Source organism: Tursiops truncatus, chromosome 2, assembly GCF_011762595.2.
Source record: "Tursiops truncatus isolate mTurTru1 chromosome 2, mTurTru1.mat.Y, whole genome shotgun sequence".
NCBI classification, from domain to species: domain Eukaryota; kingdom Metazoa; phylum Chordata; class Mammalia; order Artiodactyla; family Delphinidae; genus Tursiops; species Tursiops truncatus.
Window position 1 is genome coordinate 54,852,526 of NC_047035.1, and position 27,813 is coordinate 54,880,338.

At 33.8% G+C, this 27,813-nt stretch overlaps 1 protein-coding gene across 4 annotated transcripts; it reads left to right on the forward strand.

The window, feature by feature from the left end:
• The first annotated feature begins 4 nt into the window (after positions 1-4).
• On the forward strand, positions 5-27,813 carry KLHL28 (kelch like family member 28). Of its 4 annotated transcripts, none has more exons than XM_019923971.3 (6): positions 5-201; positions 14,593-14,663; positions 16,020-16,918; positions 19,194-19,637; positions 21,610-21,818; positions 22,949-27,813. In XM_019923971.3, exons 3-6 carry the CDS (start codon positions 16,020-16,022, stop codon positions 23,110-23,112), a joined length of 1,716 nt encoding a protein of 571 aa, XP_019779530.1. In that variant the 5' UTR covers positions 5-201; positions 14,593-14,663; the 3' UTR covers positions 23,113-27,813. The 4 variants fall into 4 exon arrangements, with proteins under 4 accessions (XP_019779530.1, XP_004313651.1, XP_019779531.1 ...); XM_019923972.3 differs by lacking the exon at positions 5-201 and adding an exon at positions 234-1,913; XM_004313603.4 differs by lacking the exon at positions 14,593-14,663.

Genomic DNA, 27,813 nt, shown 5'->3' on the forward strand with positions numbered 1-27,813 from the left:
AATGAGCGAATCTGGAGCGGAGAAGGGCGAGGAAGAGAGAAGGCATTAAGGGGAAGTGACGCTCTCCTCGCTCAGGGCGGAAGTTCCCCGCCCCACCCGTAAGAACTGGGATTTGACTAAAGGCACAAGAGGATCTTGCCCGAGTTCCCGTTGTCCACGGCTCCTCCTCCTGTTACTGCGGGCGTGATTCCTGGGACTCAGGTATTTTCCTTTTGCTGTCCTGCGGCGCAGGCTTTGGCAGAGTTCTGCTGGAGTGCCGCTGGTGCTGGAGTAAGATGTAAAGAAATGAACGGGAACAAGCAGGGAGAGAGGCGACATCTTCTTGTGCAGGGCTCAACCGTTGTAAACGCATTGCTATCTACAGCCCTAAGTGCGATCCTTTCCGCCTGCCGTCCGCTTACCGGGACGGGAGATCCGGCTCAAGGCCAAGCTCAGAGCTCGCGTACTTTTTTTCAAATCCTGGTGTTTTAGGCCTTTACTCTCCTCGCCCTCCCCCCCAACCCCCTTTTCCTATTTCGCTTACCCTCCGGTTTTGGAGGGTTAATGGTTTTCTGTCATTTTTCCTTATCCTCATCACTTTAAGTTCTCTTTGAAAACGAACTTGATCTGGAGATAAATCTGTTTTTCCTTGTAGCTAACCTTCTTTCCCTCATAGGTTCTCAAAGTCTAATGCAGTTCCTCTGTGGGGCTCACCCCTTCCCCTCTCCCGCTCCCTCCGCAGCCCCAGCCTCCCTGCAGGATCCTCCCGCGTCTCTGCAGCCTTTCAGTATCCTGGAAACCGAGACTGCAAAGAATTTCAGCTGCTGTTGAAGTTCTTGGCATCACGGTCCTAAGAGAATTCTGCCCTGTAGATTTAGAGTTGATAATAGACGTTTCTTTGTTTTAGGCGAACTGTGAATTTGGTGAGCATTTTTTCCTTCTTGTAATTAAACTTAAGCGGAAACAATTGAAGAGCTGGAATGCCTGGTGTGAGGCTGAGTTCTTTGGAGTGTGGAAGAAAATATTTTTGGGAAGGAATAATACAGCTGCTTTTGAACGACCCAGTGAGAAAAGTCTGTTATCATTTGAAGCCCACAATTTATGCACTTAAAATGCAAGTGTTCCTACCCTGTTCTGTACCACGTGTCTCTTAAATACTTTTTTAAGTCTTAGCGTACCAAACCACTTTATAAATAATTTTTGCTGGATAAAGGAAGTTCAAAAATAACTTCTGGGTGTTGTCTTAAAGCACAATTTGATTATTATAGGTTTCTTTTTTCTTTTTCCCCTTTCTTTTGGGAGTAGAGTAAATGTAAATGGGGCTTGTGTAAACATGCATCCTTCTGTTTTGGTTTAAGTTCTAGGTTGTTACTTTGATTTTAATTAGTCATTTTGGTGTTTAAATGAATCTGCCTAAATTTGGTTTAACTAAAAAGAAAAAAAAATATTTTTTTTAATTTTAGAGGCAGGGTAAGGGCAGGGGAGTGAAAACCAAGAGATGATTTTAGAAGTTGTCAATGAGAAGGAATGTCTAGTTCTCATATTTCCAGCGTAAGAAGTTCAAATTTATACTTTTACTCATGTATGCTCAGACTTCAGGAACTCAATTCAGACTTAACTAAAAGAATGATGTACCCATCAGAATGTACACATTAGAATGCCAGTTTATGTTGGAATAGAAGATAACCCTTTCCAGTAATCAGAATTTTCAGGTTGAAAATCCAGTGCACTCTTTCCTGTATGCAAGAACTTGGGAAGTTGTGTGGTAATCGTGGAACAAAGAAAGTGAACTTGGAAAGTCCTGAATTATATATCATCATCAAAATTATGGTAGAAGCTTAAGAATTACCCCTTCTCTCTATAAAGAATACTTTTTCAAGGGGCTTGGATACTTAAATCAACTAGTTATATCCTTTTCCTTGGAACAAAGCACGGTGAGTTTTCATTTTGACCACTTTTCTCAGGGCCCTGTAGATCACTATGTTACAGATTGCAGTCTATTTTATATGTTACCTTTAATTTCCTTGATGAAGACTTGGAAGATGCATTAGTCTTCATGGTGGATGGGACCAGGAAATGGGACCTTATCAGCACCCCATATATTACTATCTTTTAGAGTTATTTTTGTGGAAAATAAATCTCATCCAATTAATGTATATTCTGTTTATTTCTATTATGAAGTAGATTTTTAAAAAATCTTATTCTTGAATTCTAGGAATTGTGTACTGACTAGAAAAGTCTTTTATATTTAACCATATAGAGAGGTAGGATAAAAATTTTTAAATCAAATTCCAGAACAGTGGAATACACTATTAGGTGTATTAATAGTACACCTCTGAAAGTTGAAAGGGAGTAATTAAGAATACATTGAAAATAGCAAATTCAGATAAAAGAAGTTAAAATAATAATTTCAAGATAATTTCAGTAAGTTCAAGAAAGTTTACTTAAATTAATGGATTAGTTAGTTAAATTAAGGAATGTTTCTGATACATACCTTAATTTTTTGAGCTGAAGTTAAGGTAAACGCAATTGCCCTAAAAGCATCCTTTATTTCCACAGTCAGAATAAAATATTAATTGGTTGGATGAACCACTATAGTTTTTTCCTTGTTCTTACTCTGATTTTACAGACATCCAGGAATATTGGAAACCAGTTTGAATTCTGTAAACTGTTAAGAATTTTGTATAGTTTAAGAAATTATTGTGAAGAATTGCTATGGAAATGAAAGGTGCTATTAACATTAACAAGTAATTATAATTACACTATTATTTGAGTGTTTGCTGTGTGCCATACACTTTGCTGGGTACTTAATGAATATTAACTCATTGAATCCTCACAACAATTTTTTGAGGTTACATCATCTACATTTGTACTGTGGCACATTTTGTGGGTGTTTGCATCAGAAAGTAATTACTCAAATGAGTCAATTTAGCTGTTTGCTTAGAGCTTTGGAAAACTTTTGGTGGGGGAGAGTGTTGAAACTATAGGATAAAATTAGATTTTTCCATCATTAATCACTCATATCTATTATTATGTATTATTTGATTATATGTATTTTAATCTTCGTCTTTGGGTTTATGTTCTGAACCCTTTTGGTTTCTTGTTTGAGTCACAACTTTAATAAGGTTAAGAAATTATGAGCTTATTTTTATACATGTAGGATTAAACAGTTTTTCTTGACGTGTATCAGTGTTATATTTCATTTACTTAGGTTTATGCTCCAAATCCATTGTGCATTTCTGAGTCAAAATGCTACTTTTAAACAAAAAAAATTTTTGGTTGCATTTTAAGCACTAATCTGTTTGTTAACAGGATTTCACATTTTTTGTAACCAGTTTTTCAGTAGATGGTTTAATTATGTAACTTAGAGCTTTTAGTGGATGTAGTAGTGGCTTTGGGGACTTGCTTTCTTCTGTGTTATTTTGGAGTCTATGATATAATGACTGGTATTATAACAGGCTTCTAATTTTACTTTTGTTTCTCTAGATATAATGAAAGTCAATCTCAGAGAAAAGGAAAATATGCCAACTTGTTCCATAGGCTCACTGTCAAAATTATTATGCCATCATTAGTTGAATTCTTCTGTGAGGAAAATTGAACTGTGGGAAAGAAATTTAAACAATTCTTATTTCTCTTGACCATTTATTTGCTCTCTTTGTAGCAGATAATTGCCTCCCAGCTGATTTCAGCACCACTGTTTTGTAGCTTAGGTGTCAATTAAGTATACTAACTCACAACTTGACCTTTAATAGCTTGATTTCAGAATCTAAAATTGTGAAGCTGCTGTAGACTATGGAATGTTTGATTTTATTTTAAACTTATCTAATGTTATCTTTATATTGTGGATATTTATGTAATAAGAATGTGATTAGAAGTGAAGTACAATGCTATTACCTTTTTAAAACTTTTCAAATGGATACCATTTATTCAATTTTGACTAATCAATCCAGTTACCTGGATTTAGAGTACTCCTAAGTATTTGTTTTATGGTACCAAAATTAAAAACAAAAAAATATGGCAGGGATGTGGGGAAAGAAGAATCAATCCTACTATTATATAAATAACAGAAGGGAATGATTGTTCCATGGACCTCTCTTTATTTCATTTTAAAGCTCTGATGTATTCTTGTGTCTGATCGACATAGTGTGTGTGTGTGTGTATATTTTATATATATGATCTGTCCTTTTTGGGTTTCTGTTCTGTACCTTTCTAGTTTCTTGTTTGAGTTAAAACTTGAATAAGATTAAGAAATTATGAGTTTTGGGGCTTCACTGTTGGCGCAGTGGTTGAGAGTCGGCCTGTCGATGCAAGGGACACGGGTTCGTGCCCCGGTCCGGGAAGATCCCACATGCCGCGGAGCGGCTGGGCCCGTGAGCCATGGCCGCTGAGCCTGCGCGTTCGGAGCCTGTGCTCCGCAACGGGAGAGGCCACAACAGTGAGAGGCCCGCGTACCGCAAAAAAATAAAAAATAAAAGAAATTACGAGTTTATAAGTGAGGCAGTATAACATAGTATTTAAGAACTCTGGAGACAGAGTGCAAAGGTTTAAATCTTGCCTTAGGCTTAATTTCTCTGTGCCTCAGATTTCTTCATCTGTTATATGGGGATAATAATAATAACGGTGCCTATCTCATGGTGTCACTCTGAGGATGAACGGAGTTAATACATGTAAAAAGCTTAGAACAGTAGCTGGTACATTATGGCAATCAAAGATATTCTAGATACTCTTTATAGAATAATTTAATCTTATCAGGAATAGCAACAATTATAAATTGGTTCAGTAAATATTTTAAGCAGGTCAACACTGATCAGCATTGTAATTTTTTTAATGTAGTATGTAAAGAACATTGTTCTAAGGTTAAGAAAATATTATAGTCCCAGTAACGTCTTAACTAATTGTGTTATCTTGTTAATTCATCTAAACTCTCTGAACTTCAGGTTCTTCATCTGTAAGTCTTATGTGAAGTTTAGTGCCATATAGTTTTTTCTTTGTTTCTTTTTTCCTGTACAAAATCTCATAAACATGCAATTGTAGAATAATGTAATGAACCCTTATGTACCTGTCACCCAGCTTCAGCAGGTATCAACTCATGGCATCATATCCATTTTTATCCAATCCCTCATCCTGTATTAATTTGAAGCCAGTCCCTGACATCATTTTATCTACCGATATTTCAGTATGTATTTGTAAAAGATAAAAACTCTTAAAAAGAAAACTATGGTATTACTGTTCAACAACAAAGAATAAAATAACAGTGATTAGTTAATATAATCAATAATACAGTCAGGGTACAAAATTCCCAGTTGTCTCCTAAATGTTGTGTGTATGTGTGTGTATGTATATGATCTGTGTGTGCATGCACCTGTATGAATCACAGGTTGTATTTGGTGTATAATGTCTTTTAAGTTTATAGTAATCTGTAGGTTCATTTTCATCCTATTTCTTTCCGTTTATTTGTTGAAGCCGTCTACGTTATTTATGCCATAAAATTTCTCACAGTCAGGATGTTTTTGCTGATTGCATCCTTCTGTTATAGTTTAACATGCTTTTTCTGTTTTCTTTATTTCTTATAAATTAATAGTTGGATCTAGTCTGTTGACTACATGTTTGATTTGGGGGTGTGTGTGTGTGGTGAGTGGGAGTATGCAAAAGTATTTATAGGTGGTATTATTATCTTCCATCAGAAGACCCTGATGTCTGGTTGTCTCTGTTTTTGTGACATTAGCAGCCCTTCATAATCAATGCCTACCTGTATTAATTCATTAAGATTGTAAAATGGTGATACTCTACCATTCCTTCTTTAATAACTGGAGTACTTTTATAAAGAAAAACTTATCCTCATCTATTTGGTAACCCAGTGGTACATTTGTTGTAGGAAAGGCATGATAAATGCTTGATTCTTTCCCTTTATTTGCTAGGTTTCAAATAATGAGTTGATTCATTAGCATCCTCTAGTGGTGATCACTTTTTTTTAATTATTGTAATTTTATTATCATTATGAACTCATGGATTTAAGCATGTCTGCTGTGTTTTAATCAATTGCAGTTACTATAATTGATGATCAGTTTGTCCCATCTCTTTGACTAGTGAGAAGCCTATTCAGTTTGGCTCCTAAGTTTTTTATGACCTTAGACATCATTGATAGCTTTATTGATACCTAGTATGTAAAGGTTGCAAATTTATGGTGACATTTTCTGCCCCAGGTCTGGAATCAGCCATTTTTCCAAGGAGTTCTGTTCCCTTGGAAGGAAACAATATTTAGGGACCACATCTGGTGCTAGGAGGAGTGCTCTTTGCTACTGGGTTGGTTGTAATTTCTAGCCCTTTTCAGTAGAGCTAGGAAATACAATTTTTTTCTTAATGTACATTTTATACATTTGTATATCTCATATATTTCATATGTATATACATATGTATTAGTGTATATAATGTTGTTTCTCTGTATATTCTGATATTTTTAATTCAAAATCAGACTACAAGGTTTATATTTAATGTCTCAGTCTTACATCTTTCTCTTCTCCCATATTGAGAATCCCAGATCACAAATGACTCTAGGGACGATAGAATTAGAAATGTCATGTAATTATGCATTGTGGCAATACACAGTAACAGTTTCAGAATACAAATAACATTCACCAACAATGTGATTACTGAAAGTGGTGTAAAAATTTTTAGGGCATACCCCACTAGGGATGGACTATCAAATTACTGTTTTAAGGTTATTTGGAATGGTATGGTTAGGCTACTAACTAGATGAACATTGGGTTCCTTTGCTTCCTTTTATTTTCAAGTTTCTTATGGTTTGTGTTTTTAAGGTTTAATTTTGCTTTATAATTGTGTAAAATAATTCCCTAATTCCACAGTCAAATCAATAAATGGGATATATTCAAAGATGTGTAGCTTCTGTCTCTATCCTCTCCACTCTTTTCTCTCCCTTCTCTGTTAGGTAACCTTTTAAAAAATATACCATGTAATATTTCCTTTTTTTAAAAAAAAATAAGTAGGTATGTATATTTGTAACCTCCCCTTTCTTAGATAAATAGTGACATACTATACACACATTTCTCTTCCTTGCTTGGATCAGGGAGATCCTGCAGAGTTGTATATGCAGAGATTCCTCATTTCTATTCACGGCTGCATAGTACTCCATTGTGTGGATGTGCCATAGTTTTTTTCAGCCATTCTTTGGTTGGTGGGCATTAGAGTTGTAAAATTCTTGGTCAGTTGCCTCTTGGTCTCTCAAATATGAAAGTACAAAAGCATAAGGTATTATTCTTTAGCTTGTACAAATACACCTACAATTATTACCTTATGCATTTGTCTTTATATATTTTTTGCCAGTGTATTTTTTGGATAAATTCTTAGAAGTAGGATTGTTGGATCAAAGGGTAAATGCAAATGTAATTTTGCTAAACTTAACCAAATTTATCTCCAGAGGTCTGTATCATTCAGCATTCCCACAAGGATGTATGAGTGTGCCTCTTTCTTATGGCTTCACCAAGAGTATATTGTCAGGAGAGAATTGTTAACTCCATATAGTTTTAATTCATTTGATTATAACTGAAGTTGAGTGATTTTTCATATACTTAAGAACCATTTGTATTTTTTAACCATCTGTTCATTTCTTCAGCCTAATTTTTCTATAGGGCTAGAGTATTTCAGGAATGTTTTATTTATTGCTGATACATCTTTTATATATATTGTAATTTTTTTCTCAATCTCATTTATATTTTGTTCTTTGCTTATGATTTTTTTAGCTATTCAAAGTTTTTTAATGTAATTGATTTGATCTACTTTTTAACTTATTGCCCCTGGGTTTTGTACCATAGTTAGGAAACTGTTCTCTAATCTCAAGTTATAGAGGAATTCACTCCATTTTATTCTAATACTTGTATGATTCCATTTTTTACATTTATACCTTTGATCCATAAGGAATTTATCCTGGCATAGATATGTGGAAGGGATCTGATTTTATCTATTTTCCTGAGGCTCAGTTATCCCAACATGTTTATTTAAAAGTCCCTCTTTTCCTCACTGATTTTGAGATGCTGCGTTTATCATAAACTAAATTTGCATATATTAAACTATCTATTTCTGTATTTTCTATTTTTCACCATTGATTTGTTTCTCCAAACCAAACATTCTATTTAATCCACAACAAATTTTACAGATGAGAAAGTTCAAGTTTAGAATAAGTAATTTGCCCAAAGTCTACAGCTATTAAGTTGTCAAATGTTGACTTGAACCCACTAATCTCTCTGGCCCTGAAATTCACACTTTTCCTCACTGTTCTTTCCTGTTTTCTATGGTACTTGTTCTTCATTCTGCACAAGGTTGTTATTGAGATAAATGAAACTGCCAGTGTAAAACTGACAAAGGTTAGGTTTTGAAGATTAGGAATTATTGCTTCTGTGAGTTATCTTTATAGCCATTTACGGGTAAATAACTAAGAACCAAGTATAGTCACAGTTGTAATTCATAATTTTGAAAGAGTAACAGTTATAATTTGCTATAATTTTTAAGCAGTTACACTTGTGCTGGAAATATTTTAACCGATTCTCAAACATTAGCATGCATAAAAATACTAATGCATTCTTAAAACACAGATTGCTGCCCCTTCCTTAGTTTCTGATTCCTTAGATGTGTGGTTGGGCTCTAGAATTTGCATTTCTAGCAGGTCCTAGGTGATGCTGATGCTGTTGGTGCAAGGATCGTATTTGGAGAACCATTGTTTAAAAGCTCTCTCTTTTTAAAGTTCTGTTAATTTCTCTTAAGTCAGATTTCTTGAGAGAGAAAAGGAGTCAAATTTAAAATGTTAAGAATGATGTTATGGCAAACCTCCAATGTAATTCATTTTAAGTTCCCTATATTTACCTTGCCCTTTTAAAGTTCTTAGTTCAAATTGTTTTGGTTACATGTTAAGAGTATAATCTCTTAAACTTTATTCTCAATACTTCTTAAAGGAATTAAACATCATGTCATTTGAATCCAGTACAATGATAGAAATATGTATGGGTTTTCTTTTATGAAGTCATCTTTACCAGTATCCTTCTTGAGTGGTTTTTAAACCTTTGATCATTTTTATTATTTTGGGGGGTAATAGGAAAGTGAGATAAAGGAAAAATACTACAGAGGGTATAAGTGTAGGGGAATAGCTTCATCGTGGCATTCTGGTGACATTGTGTCCACATAGGCAAAAGCTTGGACTGTGGGACTGAAGCTTATCTGGGTCTTGGAACACCTTGCGATTCTCCTGGAACATGAGAAGATGGATGGTCTTTAAGGAGCTGCTGCAAGGCCATCTCTGACCTACCTCTCTGTCACCCCTGGGAGTCTGCCGTGAGACAGTTTCTCTGCCTCCCTGGTGTGATGAGGTATGGGACTTTCGTGTCCCGCTGCCCCACAGAATAGAGCTCCAGAATATAAAACTGCTGCTGCTGTAGTTTGGGTTCTTCACAACTTGTATTGCTGCCGTACAGCCCCTTTTGTTTCTGTGTTGTCCTTTTTAGTATGTGGGACAAGGATCCAGGGAGCTTAGTCTTCTTTCACTGTCTGTAAGTAATAAACTGTTTAAATTTAAAAGTGGCTCGCTGTATCTTTTCTGGTCAAATTAGTCAGGTTTTGGCCTTGCCCTGTTTGTATTTATTCATTTGACAGTAAGTAAGCTTTGTTCCGTTTTTGGTGAGTGTGGAAGGGAGTCACATGGGTTTAGCTGGCAAAAACCGAGTCTTCTTAAGGAAGATAATGATAATAATAAATAGTACCTAATGATTATTGAGTGCTATGTGTACTATTTTGTCTGTGCTTTACAGATGAGAAAACTGAGACTTTAAGACCACTTTCCCAAGGTCACATAGCTATTAAATAGTACAAACAATATTGTAACCCTAGGAACCTGATTCCAGAGCCCAGCCTCTTAAAATTATACCATCCTGCATATCTGGATATGTGTCATATATACACAAACATATGTTCTTTTATGTGTTGCATGTGTACATATATATGTGTGTGTATGTATATTTACAAATCAGTATTGTAGTATGCTTTTATATCATGTTGATGGTAATTTACCAGTCTTGAATTGGATATACAAAAATTAGTATAAAGATCTATTACTGTATGATTTCTATTTATACTAAAAATTAATCTAACCGATAACTCATTAACTTGATTTGAGAATCAACAATTCTTCAATACTTTGTGTGGTCCAAGATGTCCACTGACATCTTGTACAAAGATGGTACCTTGTACAAAGTAGATTTCTTACCCAGTAGTAAGAGATGGTACAACACAGAAAGCAAAATACCTCTTAAGCAAACAACGTAAAAAAAATCACTAGTAATAAGATAACTTATTAATAAATAAGATATTTATCATGAGCTTACTAAGTGATAAGCACTATTCTAAGCACTTTATATGCATAAATGCATTTAATCCTCAAAACAATCCTATATTATTGTATTATTACTGAGTAACTTTCACCCTTTGGTTTTTCACATAACTCTCAGATTTCCTTTTTTTTTTTTTTTTTGACTCAACACCCATAAGATGTCTTGAATTTCTTCTCTTCATCAGGCCTTTTACTTTTAGATCCCTTTTAAAGGATGGTACTCCAAATCTGTATTCCAGATGTGGTCTGACATTTGCAGAGCCAAGTGGAATGTCTCCTCTCTAGTTCTGTATATTATAGTTCTATTAACGCACCTTAAACCTCCATAAGATTAGTGTGCTAAAGTATTACTAAAATTAAAATCCCTAAACCCTTTAAACACATCCTACAGATGAGTCTTTTCTCTCTTTTTCTGTACTTGTATAGTTGTTTTGGAATCCACTATAGAATCTTAACATTTATCCCTCTTAAATTTCTTCTTATTAGATGTCAGGTCTTTTGGGATCCATGTTTTGTTAGCTGATGTATTTGCTGTCCTCTGCAGCTTCATATCATCTGCAAAGCTGAAGAGCCTGCCTGCAGTATCTTCATCTAGGCCTTATGATATACCATCAGAAACCTCCCTCCAGGTGGACCTCATTTCATTAAGTAGTATATACTCTGGTGTGGTTGTCCAACCACTTGCTAATTTAGTTAACTGAACTAGCTTATATTTTTTGGTTTTGTTCTCAAAATCATAAAAGCATTATAAAATCTTTACAAGTATCTAGTTAAACATTGTATATTTTTCTGATCTGCAAGTCTTCTAAATACATCAGAAAAAAAAAAAGATTAATCTGTGACACGTCTTCTTGTTAACTCATGCATCCTAGTCTTAGAGATCACTACATCCTCTTCTAAGTATTCACATTATCAAACCTTTGATCCTTTGTTTTAAAGTGTTATCTGAAATTAACATTAACCTTACCAGAATTTTAGTAGAAATTACACTCTTAGTTTTGAAAATAGTCTCCTGTCTTGTGGCACTGGCAATGATTCAGGGATCTCATTCACAGGTTCTTTTAAATATCTTGGAACATAATTGTTTGGTCTGGGAGAGATGTGAACTTACAAGGTAGCTAGGTCTCCTTTTTTTTTAATTTACTTTTTTAAAAGACTATTTTTTTTGAGCAGTTTTAGGTTCACAGCAAAATTAAGAGGAAGGTACAGAGGTTTCCCATTTACACCCTTTCCCAACACATGTGTACCTTCCCCCATTATCAACGTCCACCACCACGGTGGTGCATTTGTTACAGTTGATGAACTTATATCGACATGTCATTATCACCCAAAGTCCATAATTTACCATAAGGTTCACTTTTGGTGTTCTGTATTCTGTGGGTTAGGACAAATATATAATGATACATATCTACCATTATAATATCATATAGAGTAATTTCACTGTCCTAAAGATCCTGGGTGCTTTGCCTATTCATCCTCCGTCCCCCTTAACTCCTAGCAACCATTGATATTTTTACAGTCTCCATAGTTTTGCCTTTTCCAGAATGTCATATAATTGGAATCTTGCAGTATATAGCCTTTTCTGATTGGCTTCTTTTACTTGATAAGACATTTTTTCCATGTCTTTTCATAGCTTGACAGCTCATTTCTTTTAGCACTGAATAATATTTCATGGTCTTGTTGTACCATAGTTCATCCATTCATCTACTGAAGGACATATTGGTTGCTTCCAAGTGTTGGCACTTCAGAGTAAAGCGGCAATAAACATCCATGTGCAGGTTTTTGTGTGGACATAAGTTTTCAATTCATTTGGGTAAATACCAAGGAAGGCGATTGCAGGATTGTATGGTAAGAGTATGTTTAGTTTTATAAGAAGCTAACAAAGTGTCTTCCAAACTGGCTGTACAATTTTGCATTCCCACGGCCATGAATGAAAGTTCCTTTTGCCCTACATTCTGTCCAGCATTTGGTGTTCTCAGTATTCTGGGTTTTGACCATTCTAATAGGTGTGTGGTAGTATGTCGTTGTTTTAATATGCAGTTCCCTCATGACACATGATCTTGAACATCTTTTCATCTGCTTAGTTACCATCTGTATCTTCTCTGATGAGATATCTGTTAAGGTCTTTATTCCATTTTTTAATCAGATTATTACTTTTCTTGTTTAATTTTAAAATTTCTTTGTTTATTTTGAATAACAGTTCTTTATCAGTTGTGGTTTTTTGCAGATATTTTCTCCCAGTGTGTGGCTTGTCTTCTCATTCTCTTGACATTGTTTTTTGTGGTTTTTTGTTTTGTTTTGTTTTGTTTTATAGAGACATCCAACTTATCATTCTTTCTTGTGTGGATTGTACCTTTGGTGTCTTATCTAAAAAAAATCATTGCCATACCCAAGGTCATCTAGAATTTACTCCTGCGTTATCTTCTAAGTGTTTTATGGTTTTGCATTTTACATTTAGGTTTGTGATCCATTTTGAGTTAATTTTTGTGAAGGATATAAGTAAGGTCTGTGTCTAGATTCATTTATTACTTTACATTCCAGCACCATTTATTGAAAAGACTATCTTTTCTCCATCGTATTACCTTTCCTGCTTTGTTAAAGATCAGTTGACTGTATTTATGCGGGTCTGTTCCTAGACTCTCTGTTCAGTTCCATTGGTCTGTTTGTCTGTGCTTTCACCAGTACCGCACCATCTTGGTTACTACAGTTTTATAATAATGCTTGAATTTGGGTAGTGTCAGTTGTTCAACTTTATTCTTCTTTTTCAAAATTGAGTTGGCTATTCTGGGTCTTTTGCCTCCCCATAAAAGCTTTAGAATCAGTTTGCAACATCCACAAAATAACTTGCTGGAATTTTGATTGGGATTGCATTGAATCTGAAGTGCAAGTCAGGAAGAACTGACATCTTGATAATGTTGAGTCATATTATCCATGAACATGGAATATCTCTCCATTTATTTAGCTAGTTCTTTGATTTCTTTTATTAGAGTTTTATAATTTTCCTCATATAGATCTCGTACCTAATTTTGTTAGATTTATATCTAAGTATTTCAATTTTTAGGTGTTAATGTAAATGGTTATATGTTTTAAATTTCAAATGCCACTTGTTCATTGCTGGTTTATAGAAAATTGATTGACTTTTGTATATTAACCTTGTATCTTGCAAACTTTCTATAATTGCCTATTAGTTCCACTGTCTTGGGTTTGTTTTTTTTTTTAATTGTTCTGGATTTTCTACCTAGACAGTCATGTCATCTGCCAACAAAGACAGTTTTGTTTCTTCCTTTCCAATCAGTGTGCCTTGTATTTCCCTTTCTCATCTCATTGTTTTAGCTAGGTGTCATTTTTCATTTCCTTCTCTTATTTTCTGTATCATTCACCTTTCCTGTTTGTTCACTTTTCATCCTGAATAACATCTTCTTGTTGAATCAGACAAATGAGAGTTGAGAGGGGTATGTTTCACAAAACAGCACTTATAATTAAATTAATTGCATGTAAAGGAATTGAGTACTTAAATGTTTATAGACTTTCAGATGAAGTTAATTTTGAACCAGGCTTTTGAAAATTTGAATTGGATGAAAAGAACACGGGAGAGGAGAAAGTTTATAGGCAAAATCTGGCAAATGTAAGAAAATATTTATATAGAGCTGTAGTAATTACATGAGCTTTATTGGAATGAAAGGTCATTATGGAAAGAATGGGAAATAGTGAAAGTGGGGATCATGAGAAGAGAATGAGACTTAAGTGCTGTATTCATAGCACTTCAAGTTGTGTGGAACTTTAAACTTTACAGAACAATTTTCATGTAACCTTCTGAGATAAGTGGGAGGTATTCTTATTTTATGGATGAAAAAATTAATACTTAGATTAAGAAATGTACCAATTCCATATAATAGTATATGACCCAGTTAGAACTAAAACTCATTATATTTCCAAGGTCCCTGTTCTTCGCTGATACTGTTACATTTCTGTTGCCTCACCATAGTACCCTGTACTCATAACTCTTACAGTTTGTTATATGTTCCTGTGCATTATCTAATTTGATCCTCAAAAACCTTGTGAGATATATATAGTTCAGGTATTATTATGATCTCACTTTACAGATAAGGAAAATGAAGATAAGGTAAAGTTAATGATGTAAAGTAGCTAGGACTACTTTCTTAATCCTGTCACTTATTTGCTATATCTACTTGCTTTCCTGTTGTTCATTTTTCTCTTTTCAGTCTAGATGTTAACTTTTTCCATTAAACTGAGGCTGAAAGAAGTTAAACAAGTTTAAGAGGTCAACACTATAGTAAGTAAAAAGAACAGACCCAGATCTAAACATGTACCTTCTGGTTGCTGTTTTCTTACCAATATTCTGTTCTGGAATAAAGTACCTACTGGAAGACCAACAAGTTTCTTGAGACTTGTCGATACCCTGATTGAGAATTATTCTGTTAGATGTGTGCAAGATTAGTTGGAGAGATCAGAAGTGGAGGCTGGTGATATCAGCTATAATGTGGTCATGTTAACAAAATTTGTTAATGGACATAAAATTCAAATGAAACAAGTGTGAAATGATGATGTTCTTAATGAAGATAAAAGTTTTAATATTTGTATATTTGCACTTAAAAATGCATAGGAATGAAGTGCTGTACTCTCCCAGTCCTACCAAGATTTATTTTATTTAATAATGTTCAGAATTTTTAAGTCTATTTGATAATACTTTTAAAATAGGAACCAAATTTTCTGCTTTTTAAAATTATCCCCATTACTTGTATTTGAGGTATGAATGAGACAGGAAAGAGTTCATATTGTGTAGATGTCTTATATTCCTTTCATCTATTCTAAGCAACTGCTATGAGCCATTCTGAAGTATCCACGTGTTGATTTCTTATGGCTGCTATAACAAATTACCACAAACTCAGTTGCTTAAAATAACAGAACTTTATTCTGTCACAGTTATGGAGGCCAAACGTCTGAAATTATTATCACTGGGCTGAAATTAAGGTGTTGGCAGGGCTCTGTGCCCTCTGGAGGTTCTAGGGAAGACTGTGTTCCTTGCCTCTTCCAGCTTCTAGTGGCTGCCAATGTTAATTGGTTTGTGGCTGCATCAGTCCAATCTCTTTCTCTGTGGTCAGATTACCTTCTCTTCTTCTGTCTGTGTCAAATCTCCTTCTGCCTTCTTACAAGGTACATGTGATTGCACTTAGGGCCCAACTAGATAACCCAGGATAATCTTCCCATTTCAAAATCCTTAATCATATCTGCACAGTCTTTTTTTTTTTTTTTGCCATAAAAGTACCATTCAAAGTTTCCAGGGATTAGGATGCAGATGTCTTTTGGGGGAACAATTATTTAACCTACCCCAGTCCTTACTGCCTCTCACTTTTTCTTCTTCTTTTCTTTCTAGTCTCTTTTCTTCTTTTCTATTTTTAATCTTGTTCATCTTCCAGAAGCACGGAGTGTGCTTAATATCTATAATAAAGGAGTTGAATGATTGTTAACTTCCCTTCTAACTCTAAAAGCCTCTGTCTAGTATTTAGTATTTAAAAAACAACAAACATGCAGATAAACAACAAATCTCAGTTATTTTGTGCTACCTGTAAAAGTAATCATTTGCAAGATTATTTTGAAATAACTATTCATGCTTTTTGTTTTTCTGTAGATGGACCACACATCCCCGACCTACATGCTTGCTAACTTAACCCACTTACATTCTGAACAACTTCTACAGGGCTTGAATCTTCTTCGTCAACATCACGAACTCTGTGACATCATTCTTCGAGTAGGTGATGTTAAAATCCATGCTCACAAAGTGGTACTTGCCAGCATCAGCCCATATTTCAAGGCTATGTTTACTGGAAACCTTTCTGAAAAAGAGAACAGTGAGGTTGAGTTTCAGTGCATTGATGAAACTGCTCTCCAGGCCATTGTGGAATATGCCTATACAGGGACTGTTTTTATTTCACAGGACACAGTTGAATCTCTCCTTCCAGCAGCAAACCTACTCCAGATAAAACTTGTCCTGAAAGAATGTTGTGCATTTCTTGAAAGCCAACTTGATCCTGGTAATTGTATTGGAATTTCTCGCTTTGCAGAGACATATGGTTGTCATGACCTTTATTTGGCAGCCACTAAATACATATGCCAGAATTTTGAGGCAGTTTGCCAGACTGAAGAGTTTTTTGAGCTTACGCATGCTGATTTGGATGAAATTGTTTCCAATGACTGTTTGAATGTAGCTACTGAAGAGACTGTTTTTTATGCACTTGAGTCTTGGATCAAGTATGACGTCCAAGAACGCCAGAAATACTTAGCACAGCTACTTAACAGTGTACGATTACCATTGCTGAGTGTTAAGTTTCTCACTAGATTATATGAAGCAAATCATCTTATTCGTGACGATCGCACTTGTAAACATCTTTTGAATGAAGCTCTGAAGTACCACTTTATGCCTGAACACAGACTGTCTCATCAGACAGTCTTGATGACACGACCTCGCTGTGCTCCCAAAGTACTTTGTGCAGTAGGAGGAAAATCTGGACTGTTTGCCTGTTTGGATAGGTAAATAGAAGGCTTTTAAAGGATTGATGCTAATAGATTTTATACTCTTAAAATTTGCTAATTTATTATATTTTTAAAATAGTTTGATTTTCCTGTTTATTTGCTTCTTTTTGTTGTTTTCTTTTTAAATCACTTACCTGATTATTTTAATCACATTGTCGTCCATTCTCTACAACACTCTCAATTTTAAACACCTCTCCTCCCTCCCAGTGCACAAACTTTATCCATCCTGGTTATTCATGAACTTTTCTTCCATTTCATGCCCTTTTTTCCTTTGTGAAATCATTTACATCTTTCTTTATATGAGTCAGACCAGGTCAGAGGGGATTTATTATTGCTAGCTATATCAAAAAATGCTAAAGAGGAGAGCTAGGAATTTGTGATGAGAGCAGACTGGGACAAGAATATGTTTGAATGAATACAGTTAATCAGAGTAACCACCAAAAAAATAAAAAAAACAGGATATTGATATAAATCATGGACTTTACATGCAATTTATTTTCTTCAGTGTAAATATTTTTTTAACAACAGTAGTAAAAAGTGCTTTCTTTTCTGATAATTTGGAGTAGGAGTTGTCAGACTTTTTCTATAAAGAGCCAAATAGTAAATATTTTAAATTTTGTCGCCGTCATATGGTCTCTGTTGTAACTACCCAAGTCTGCCATTGTAGTGCAAGAGCAGCCATAGGTAATACATAAACAAATGAGCATGGCTGTGTTCCAATAAAACTGTACTTACAAAAGTAGCTGGTGGGCTGAATTTGGCCCATGGCCATCATTGATTTAGAGCATTCTACAAGTAACTTTTTTTGTTTGTTTGTTTATGTTTAATTTTTATTTTATATTGGAGTATAGTTGATTAACAGTGTTGTGTTATACAAATAACTTTTATACATTGAAAATATAGCTGGATGTTACCTTCCTTTTCCCTTAAATGGGATTGCTTTATGAAAACTTTTATGTTTAATTTATTTCTTTAATATTTAATATTCTAAATATTAGAATAAATATTAGAATATTTAACATTCTAAAATATTTTGAAACATTGGGTAGATTGCATTTCTTTCCTCCAATAGGAGGAAACTGTTGATGTTTTATCAATGTCAATTGATATGTCCTTTATCTTTTAAAAAGTCTCAGTGTACATTTTAATTGTGGTCTAAAACTAGTATTGTTGAGATTGGGCTAACAATAGCTTTAAAGTTCCCTTGTGCCCCTCCTTGATGCCATCTCCTTCTCTCCCGCAGAAGTAACCAGTATTTTTAGTTTTTAATGTATTATTCTCTTGCTTTTTGTTATAATTTTACCACATATTATATGTGCCCCAGTATATAGTTAGGTTTTACACATTTTTATGTAAATGCAGTGGTACCATGTATATTCTTCAGAGATGTGTTTTATCATTGAGCAGTAAGTTTATGAAATTGAGATTGCATGAGGAAATAATTCATTTAGTTTCGTTGGCGTATGGTATTATAGTAGATGGACATAATACAACATTTTCTTTCTACTATGAATATGATGACTGAAAATTAATTGAAATGTTTCACATATACAGAAAAGTCCACAAATTCCAAGTGTACAGCTCAATGAATTATCACAAAGCAAACATTACAAACCATTTCAAGAAAAGAACATGAACAACACCCAGAAACCACCCTTAAGGTCCCTCCCTGTCCTCCCCAAAGGTAACCACCACCCTCATTTCTAATCTAGAGATTAGAAGTGTTTTTGAACTTGATAGAAATGAAACTATACTGAATATATTCTTTTGAATTTGGCTTGTTTCCCTCAACATTATATGTGTAAGATTCATCGCTGTTACATGTAGTTGTAGTTTGTTCATTTTCATTGCTGTATAGTATTTTCTTATATGATATGCACAATTTACTTATCCATTTTATGGTTGATGAAAAATTTGGATTGTTTCCGGTTTTCAACTATTACAAATAATGCTACTGTGAACACTGTTGTACATATACATATGTGTGCATTTCTGTTGGGTGCATATCTAAGAATGGAATTGCTTTGTCATGGGGTGGGTATACCACGTCTTATTTATCCATTCTCCTTTTGATAGATGACTGTGTTGAGCTGCTGTAAACCTTTCTCTATTTGTGTTCTTTTGCAAAACTGGCTGTAATAGGCATTCAGTAGAGTAGATACACAGGAATGAAATTGCTGTATCAGAGCATACGTGTATCTTCAGTTTTGCCAGATATTGTTTATGGGCCATTTTGATGTTTTAAATTTAATTTTTTCTGCTTATTCTTTAGTGTGGAGATGTACTTTCCTCAGAATGACTCTTGGATTGGTTTGGCACCCCTAAACATTCCTCGCTATGAATTTGGAATATGCGTTTTAGACCAAAAAGTGTATGTTATAGGTGGTATTGAAACTAACGTGCGTCCTGGCATCACTATCAGAAAACATGAAAATTCAGTCGAATGCTGGAATCCTGATACAAATACCTGGACTTCTCTTGAGAGAATGAATGAGAGCCGAAGTACCCTTGGAGTAGTGGTACTTGCAGGAGAACTTTATGCTTTAGGTGGTTATGATGGACAGTCTTATTTACAATCAGTAGAGAAGTATATTCCCAAAGTAAGAAAGTGGCAACCTGTGGCACCAATGACTACAACAAGAAGTTGTTTTGCCGCAGCTGTGTTGGATGGAATGATATATGCCATTGGTGGGTATGGTCCTGCCCACATGAACAGGTATTTAACTTAATCAAGTTGTATATGCTTGTAGATTTTTTAAAGTATCATTAACAATGATTTCTGGATTTTAAACAATTTGTGTGTATGAATGAACTTCCCTTTTTAATTTTTAAAGTAATATTGATAGACATTTGGGAAACTTAACCACTCCACAAGTATAATTGTAATTGGTTTACATGGAGATTTAATACAAACCGAAAACTCAAATCCCTTTTATTAAATTTTACATTCATTCATTCAATATAAATGGACTAGATTTTAGAATTCAGAAATCTGAAAATAAGATGAAGTTAGATAACTTTAGATTTGGGGTGGTGTGTGTATGTGTAAATGTGTGTGTCTGTATGTGTGTGTATGGATGGATGATCTGTTACTATGTTGTTTAGTAGAATAAAAAAGTGGAAAATGTAATTTCTATATGCTTACACAATATTATAACACATCATAAACTTTAAGCCTTATTTAAATATTCCGTTCTGGATTCTTATTCTGTAATCATACATGTATCATTATGTATCTGAGCTGTGCTGAAATTTAAATGTGAGATTTCTGTATTTTATAGTATTCTCTGAATAAAGGAGAAATATATATATAAGAAAAACAAAAGCATAAAGTGCTTATATGGAAAATTAATCATAATTCTGAACCTTTGTTGAAAGTCGATCTTCCAAAGATTTTATCTCTAATAGTATTATATCTCTAATAGTGGTATGTGTTTTATTTATCGTGAGCATTTTAATAAAAGAGAGTATGTGGTGGTTTGTTAACAGGCTGAGAAAGTAATGACACAACAGCATTTCATCTATAAATTTTTATTTCTGTGTAGGCTAAATTTTTCTCCCTTTTTATTGTTCCTTTAGTTGAAGGAAAAGTATTTGGGACCCAGACATGCATTTCTATTTTTTGAAAAGCTGCTAACAGAAATTTCTAAGATAAAAGGTTAAGTACTTTAATTTTGAGATAATGCTTTTGAAGTTTGAGTTCTTGTTACAGTTTTTCACAGGATTTTTCTTGTCTAGTGATTTTGCTCTAACGGTTTTTATCCTGGTGTCCTTTCAGAAATAGTTGTAGTTTAGTCTTCTAGTCTAGTCTAGTCCCTATTCTGAACTTACTCTCAAATGCTTTAGGCTTTCTTGAGAAGTTAGGTTAGGACCAGAACAAGCTCAACCAACTTGCCTTTGCACCCCTTCAGGGAAAGTGTAGGCTTAAAGACCTTCTGGGATTTTCCAGGAAAGCTTATTTGGAAATTCTGATTTGATTTGAATTTCCATAATGCAACTTGGAAATGCCAAGAATTCTCTGGCATACAGACTTTATTTAAATCTGTGAATTCTCATAAATTACTCTGATTATTATAATCATTACGATAATCATTATGATTAGCCGGTTTTTGTTATGAAGTATGTAGTGTTTGCTTTACAGTTAGTCACCATGAATTCACCTATAAGAAAAAAATTCCTTTTCTTTCCTTCTCTTCATCTTCCCTTTTCCTTAGCTGTGTGGAAAATCCTTAGTATCTTTAGGAACCATCTATATTCAGTTTGTGATTTTCAGAGTCCTTTCACATGCATACTCATTGGACTTTATTCATGAATCCTTGAGGTTATATTATTCCCTTGTTTACAGGAAATGACTTATCCAGGAGAAACAAATCCAAAGTGATAGGTCTAAGTATGTAATATTAGTACTTGCACCCAGATTTTCTGACTTCAGATGCTCCATGCTTTTAATACACCTTGCTGCTTGTACAATATAATAGAGTAGGGTATGGCTATTATTGCACCAGTCTACAAGGTAAGCTTTTATCCCTGTGATCTTATCAGCAAAATCTGAACATTTGGGACAAACTACTCTTGTTTTATATCTGTCCGTTTGCACTTTTAAAACTCTGGTGGGTTTTAGTTGCTTTAGTAGGAAGAGTGACACAAAGGATATGTGAATTAATTCTTTCTTTTGTGAATATTTGCAGTGTGGAGCGTTATGATCCAAGTAAGGACTCCTGGGAGATGGTTGCATCTATGGCAGATAAAAGGATTCACTTTGGTGTGGGTGTCATGCTAGGCTTTATTTTTGTGGTGGGTGGACATAATGGTGTTTCACATTTGTCAAGCATTGAAAGATATGACCCTCATCAAAATCAGTGGACTGTGTGTAGACCAATGAAAGAACCCAGAACAGGTAATAATAACATACCAATTTCTAAACATATAGGACAATATTTTTTATAGTGATGTTCTTGAAATAGTAGTTTCTTGGGATATAACAGTAAGAGTATTATTACTTGTCCAGAAAAAACTTTTCTTGTGATAAACTTGACTGACAACTTGATTAGACAAAACTATATAGATTTTTTTACTGTGATTTTAATATGCCAATGTGCATATTGTTATTTTTTAAACTTCTACAACACATCTTGAGAAATGCTCATAATAGAAAGTATCTTATAGAAGCTCTTTGTGTCCATGTAACAAATGTAATTGTTTTATATGTTACACACACACGTGCACACACACCCAGGATCCTAGGGTTGTTCTATTTTGTTTTTTATTGTACATCAGGAGTCTGTATATTACTTTCAAATGTTCTCTCCTCCTAAAGGGGTATAGTTATAGTTGATCTAGAAAGAGTTGGGTTTCAGGTTTCATAAAGAAAAACAAATACACCTTTGAGGAAATTATCCTTAAACCCAAACTCAAATCACATTATTTTAAAAGGAATGTTTTAAGTTACTGGTGGAAATGCTTTAGGAGTATTCCTTGCATTTATGATTAAAGAAACTCCTGAAAAATAAACATACGAAGGAAATTGAAAGGCTTGTTTACTAGAATTAGTTTCTGTGGTACCATTGAGAAGGAAAGCCATAAAACAATGAAAATGTAAAATATTTGGGTAGCCTTGTTCTTTTTAGAACTATATATATATAAAGTAAAATTTTTAAGCATAAATTATTTAGTTTATATATATTTAAAATTTTAACACATTTGAAAACAAAAATTAATGAATTTTGAAAAATATAAATATAAATTGAGAAGAAAGCATATGGGAAGATATATACTACATTCTTAATATTTAACTGTGGTGGATAGAGGGAGAGTAGGATTGAGGAGAGATGAAGGAAGACTTCAGCTCTTTTACATATACTAAGGGATTTTTTTCCACTAAGCACATATTGCTATATTGCTTGTATAATTAATAATAGGTTATTGAAATGTATTTTAAGAAAACATTTAAATGCAAATTTAATTTAGTGCGAAGTCTGCTTCATGGTTAACATATTTTTTTCCCCTATTTTTACCCACCTTTCCTAGGAGTTGGTGCTGCAGTAATTGATAACTACCTTTATGTAGTGGGTGGTCACTCAGGGTCTTCCTATCTGAATACCGTGCAGAAATATGACCCTATCTCAGATACATGGCTGGATTCAGCTGGCATGATATACTGTCGCTGCAATTTTGGATTAACTGCACTTTGACAAGTGTGGACTTGTGGAAATAGCGTAGTGATGAACCTTGTGCTGCATGAAAGGATGCCCAGTTTTCTGAAGCCCAAAAGCTACATTGCTTCCTTTTTAACTTGAAATGGCATGAAGACTCAAAGTTTTGTTGGGTACTTTGAACTGACAAGTAGCTTTGGTTGCTCTTGATTATACAGTGAATCGATAATCCAAGAAAAAAAAAAAAAAAGGAAAGATCTTGCCAATTGAATTGTGCACTTTTTTTCCCTAATACTGGGATAGAATAGTTTTATGTTCATAAGTGTACATGTGGAGAAAACCTTGCTGCTTTTTAAAAAAAAATTAGCTTTCTTCCCCCTCCTTGTTCTGCACCGTTTTTTACCAGGATGAGAGATACTTAGATGCTGGAGTATACTGAGTGACTAGACAGAGTGCTGATACTATCTGTTGGATATAAATTCATATGCTTCACATTTTAAACAAAGGGCTGCTTTTTTTTTTTTCTGGTACTTTTAAGAGTTGTAAATTACATGCCATACTGAGTCACCTGGATATTCTTACTGCTAAATGGCTTTAGGGCTGGGGATGTAATAAGTTTGCAAGATAAATGCATTTACTGTCATGATTTCGGGTCCTATTTTAAGCAATCAGATACTTACTGTGTATGCCTTTTTTATATGGGCAGGTTAATGCTGGATGAATTTAGTTACCCATCTATGGTATGCTAAGCATGGATAGAAAGAGTTAAGCATATCAGTTTCAATTTTTTTTTAGTAGTCCAGCAGGCTTCCCAGTGTTGATGTAAATATTTGACAAATGTTTAGTACCACTCTTAGTGCACATTGAGTTTTTTCATATATGCTTACAATAATTTTAGTTTTTTTAAGACTTTTGTTTGCTTTTTCAAAGTATTCAGATATAAAAATGGTGCTAACTGTAGGATCTGTAACAAGGCTATACCAATGTTCTTTTGGATGTTAAATATGAGATATGCATGACATGTTTTGATAGTATTTTTCATTTTTACCAGCTTGGTTCATTTGTGCTTATTAAAAATGTTAGTGTTTATACTAATATTTACATCCAAAAAAACATTCAGATGGCCTGTTATGCTTTTCATGGTTCCTGAATAGTGATTTAAAGAAAGATACATTTTATCTTCTTTCTTCTTGTGCTAGATGTTATATGCCCTTCTTAAAAACAGAAATATATGCATTAAATATAAAGCACTAGGCAGTTAAGCATTATTTTGTACATTTCTTAGGTAACTGAATATTTTAAAGTTATTGAGGAAAACTGGAACTTGATGTTTACTTGAGTAATGGTTCTAAATTCAGTTCCACTTTGACTAAAGAAACGATCTTTTAAAGCAAAATTGTTTGCTTTACCCAGGTGACAGCTTATTTAAAAGAACTGGTTAATTCATTTTGTTTTGCATGTTTTAGTAAATGTCTCTTAATCTTGAATACATTACTTTGCATTTTATTAGGATGTTGGTACTTGTATTTTTGGTACTGTAGTCATTTTGTTTTCCTTCCCTTGATTTTTTCTTTCTCTTTTCTTTTTTTTTAACTTCCCACTATCTCTTTATAGTCTCTACAAAACTATATTTGTTTCCTAAGAAAGAGTTCATATTGCATTCTTAAGTGCCATAATGTTCAGAACTATTGTTAAGAAGCCATTTGTAATTATAAAACATAGGTTCATTTCTTAGCATGTATGTTATATCTTGAAAACTATTTATAGCCAGGCAATTTTCAGTTTTCCTTGTTCTTCCATAAACTGCCAGTTGTAGACTTAAGTATATACTGCAAAACTGTGTGAACTCATCTTTAATCATATAAGTAGTTTCATGCTTTATAAATATTTGCACAGATTATAAAACCTTGCAAGTGATTTTTAGTCTCTTTCTAATTAAGAACTCAACAGGAGCTACTAATAATATTGACAGTCTGAATATTTTCTATGTTGCTTGTTTGAATAACTTAATGATATATAGCAATAACTTTATAATTGATTTGAATAAATCTGTTGAATAGAAACAAGGTGCACTATTGTGATTGGCCTAGACTTTATTTAAAGAAAGCAATTTAAAATAGATTCCATCACATACTTAATTTTAAATCCCCATCTCAATTTTCTTTCTGTTTATATCAATCAGAAAGAATTGTTATTCTTGATAACATTAACAATGTTAATTATTAAATACATCCTATTACACTGTTTTTAAGCCCCTCTCCCCAGAAGATAAGGGAATTTGAAAGACTATAGAAATTTATTTTAATTGTAAACAGATCTATACTATACATTTTATTTTCACAATGTTTTCCTCACATATCATCCCCACTATCAAATTAGTATAAAATATATAATCGTTTGGTAAATTAGACCAAAGACATAAGTTGATCATTGTTTTGGAAGAATCCAAATTTCATCTCAGTGAAGACTAAATATGAAACATTTTGGGCAGTAGTAAGAGCAATATACTAGAGAACAAATTATGAAACCCTGTGAAAGGAAAAGAAAAAAAACCCCCAAATTTAGAAATATTTATTTTAGGTTTGCTAAACCTACTTAATTGTGCATAAGAACCAGAGGTATTATGACCTGACAGCTGGTAACTTTACAATAGAGCCTTCTCATTCAGCTTGTGAGAAGTTTCATCATGAATACTTTGCTGACAAATTGTGAATGTAACGCCACATTTCTAGTGTTAACAAGGTTCGAAATGTTTGATTATAAATTCCCAGGGTTAAAGATTTTAGAAATAATTTTATATACTCAGGCAAGGAGGAGAAAGCTATTTAAGATTGCCCAGAACTATTTTGGAAAAAAGTAACAGTGGGAAATAGAAATTAATTTAATCATTTAGAAGATAATTGCCTTCTATAATTATGTTATGAAGACTTAATCTGTTAGAAATGTTTGGCTATTTAATATTTGTTAAATATAGTAATAGAACTCAAGTGATTTTTAATGTAACCCAAAGGATAGTTATATAAATTCCATATATTATTGATAATACTGTTTTAAACATGAATGAATATTACATTTTAGGACGTGGTATCAAAGTAATAGGAGAATGGCATTAGGTTTTTGTTTTTGTTTTTCGCGGTACGCGGGCCTCTCACTGCTGTGGCCTCTCCCGTTGCGGAGCACAGGCTCCGGACGCGCAGGCCCAGCGGCCACGGCCCACGGGCCCACGGGCCCACGGGCCCAGCCGCTCCGCTGCACACGGGATCCTTCCGAACGGGGGCACGAACCCGCGCCCCCCGCATCGGCAGGCGGACTCCCAACCACTGCGCCACCAGGGAAGCCCTGGCATTAGGTTTTGAAAAATTATTTTGATAACTTGACAAATATGGAGGGTCTACTATATGGGATACTGTGCTAGATGCTATGGGGGCTAGAAATATAAATAAGATATAGTCTTTTCACCCAAAGAGTAAAATATAGTAAGGGAGACCTGTACCCAAATAACTATTATGGTAAAGTGTGAATCTAATTCCTTATTTCCGACATCATGAAAAGTGATTGGAGATCCAATTTATGTATAAACATTTGTGTCCTCTAGCGTCCAATTAGGTTTTATTGACATGAAAGAGAATTATTTAAAAGCTAATATTTATAGAACTCCAACTTTCCTAAAATTGGATAATATATTTTCTAGTAGAAAAACAGAATTATAGAAACTTAAAATAATATTATGTTATCAAGGCTCTGGCTAACATTGAAGGAAATATATGTAAATATAATGCTGTTTGTTTTCAGTTTTGGTGTTTGATTTCTGGTATTGTCACCGAAGTGCTCATTTTCAGGAAAATCAGATTCTACAATAAATACACTGCTTAAAGTTCAATAAACTTGTGATAACCTCTATAACCTCTGTAGTTTGAAAGTTAATAACTTATAAAGATGTTACACGTCAAGTTAACATCCAGTTCTACTTCTTAACCTTTTTTTTTCCTTTGTAAGACAGCACTTTAGTTAGACATGATTTAATTAGATACAATTATTCTGTGGCTGGATGTTTATTAGATTTTCACTTACAGTATATTGACTCAGTATTGATTCACATTTGAAGAGTGAGGAATACAATAAATTTTAAATATTGCAGGTTTACAGGTTTTCTTCCTGGTGTGAATATGGAGTCAAAAATCCAGTTTACATCTCTGCAGAGAGAAAAATTGTTATCCATATCTTTATTTTATACATATTTAACTAGAGATAATTTATTGTTAATTTTGTCAAGTTATCATGTGTTAAGTCCCATTTATTTTAAAATCCTAAGCAAAAAGTTCCAAGTTTGCCTTAAAAACGAGTGAAATTAAAGAACTGGATGATAATGCCTATATTTTTGCCTTATGAATTGTGCTGTATCATAAACCAGAGATGGTTTTGATTTTAACAGGATTTTGAAATTTTGTAGATGTAGAGTACTAATATCTGTACTCTCTTGCAAAGAATGTGATCTAGTTGTGGATTATGTTAATGTTTAAATGTTTTTGTATATGTATTTTACCTCTGAATATGTATCTTTTTAGCATCAGGGTTTTATTTTTGTTTACATAGTAAAGTGGCATTTAACTTGTTGAAGGTTGTATTCTTTTGTCTTTTATTTTTAAAGTTCTTTGTGTGTACTATTGTGGTAATGCTCTGTACTGAGTATGGTTAAATTTCATTTAATGTGAAATATTAAAAATAAATTTGAGAAACAAG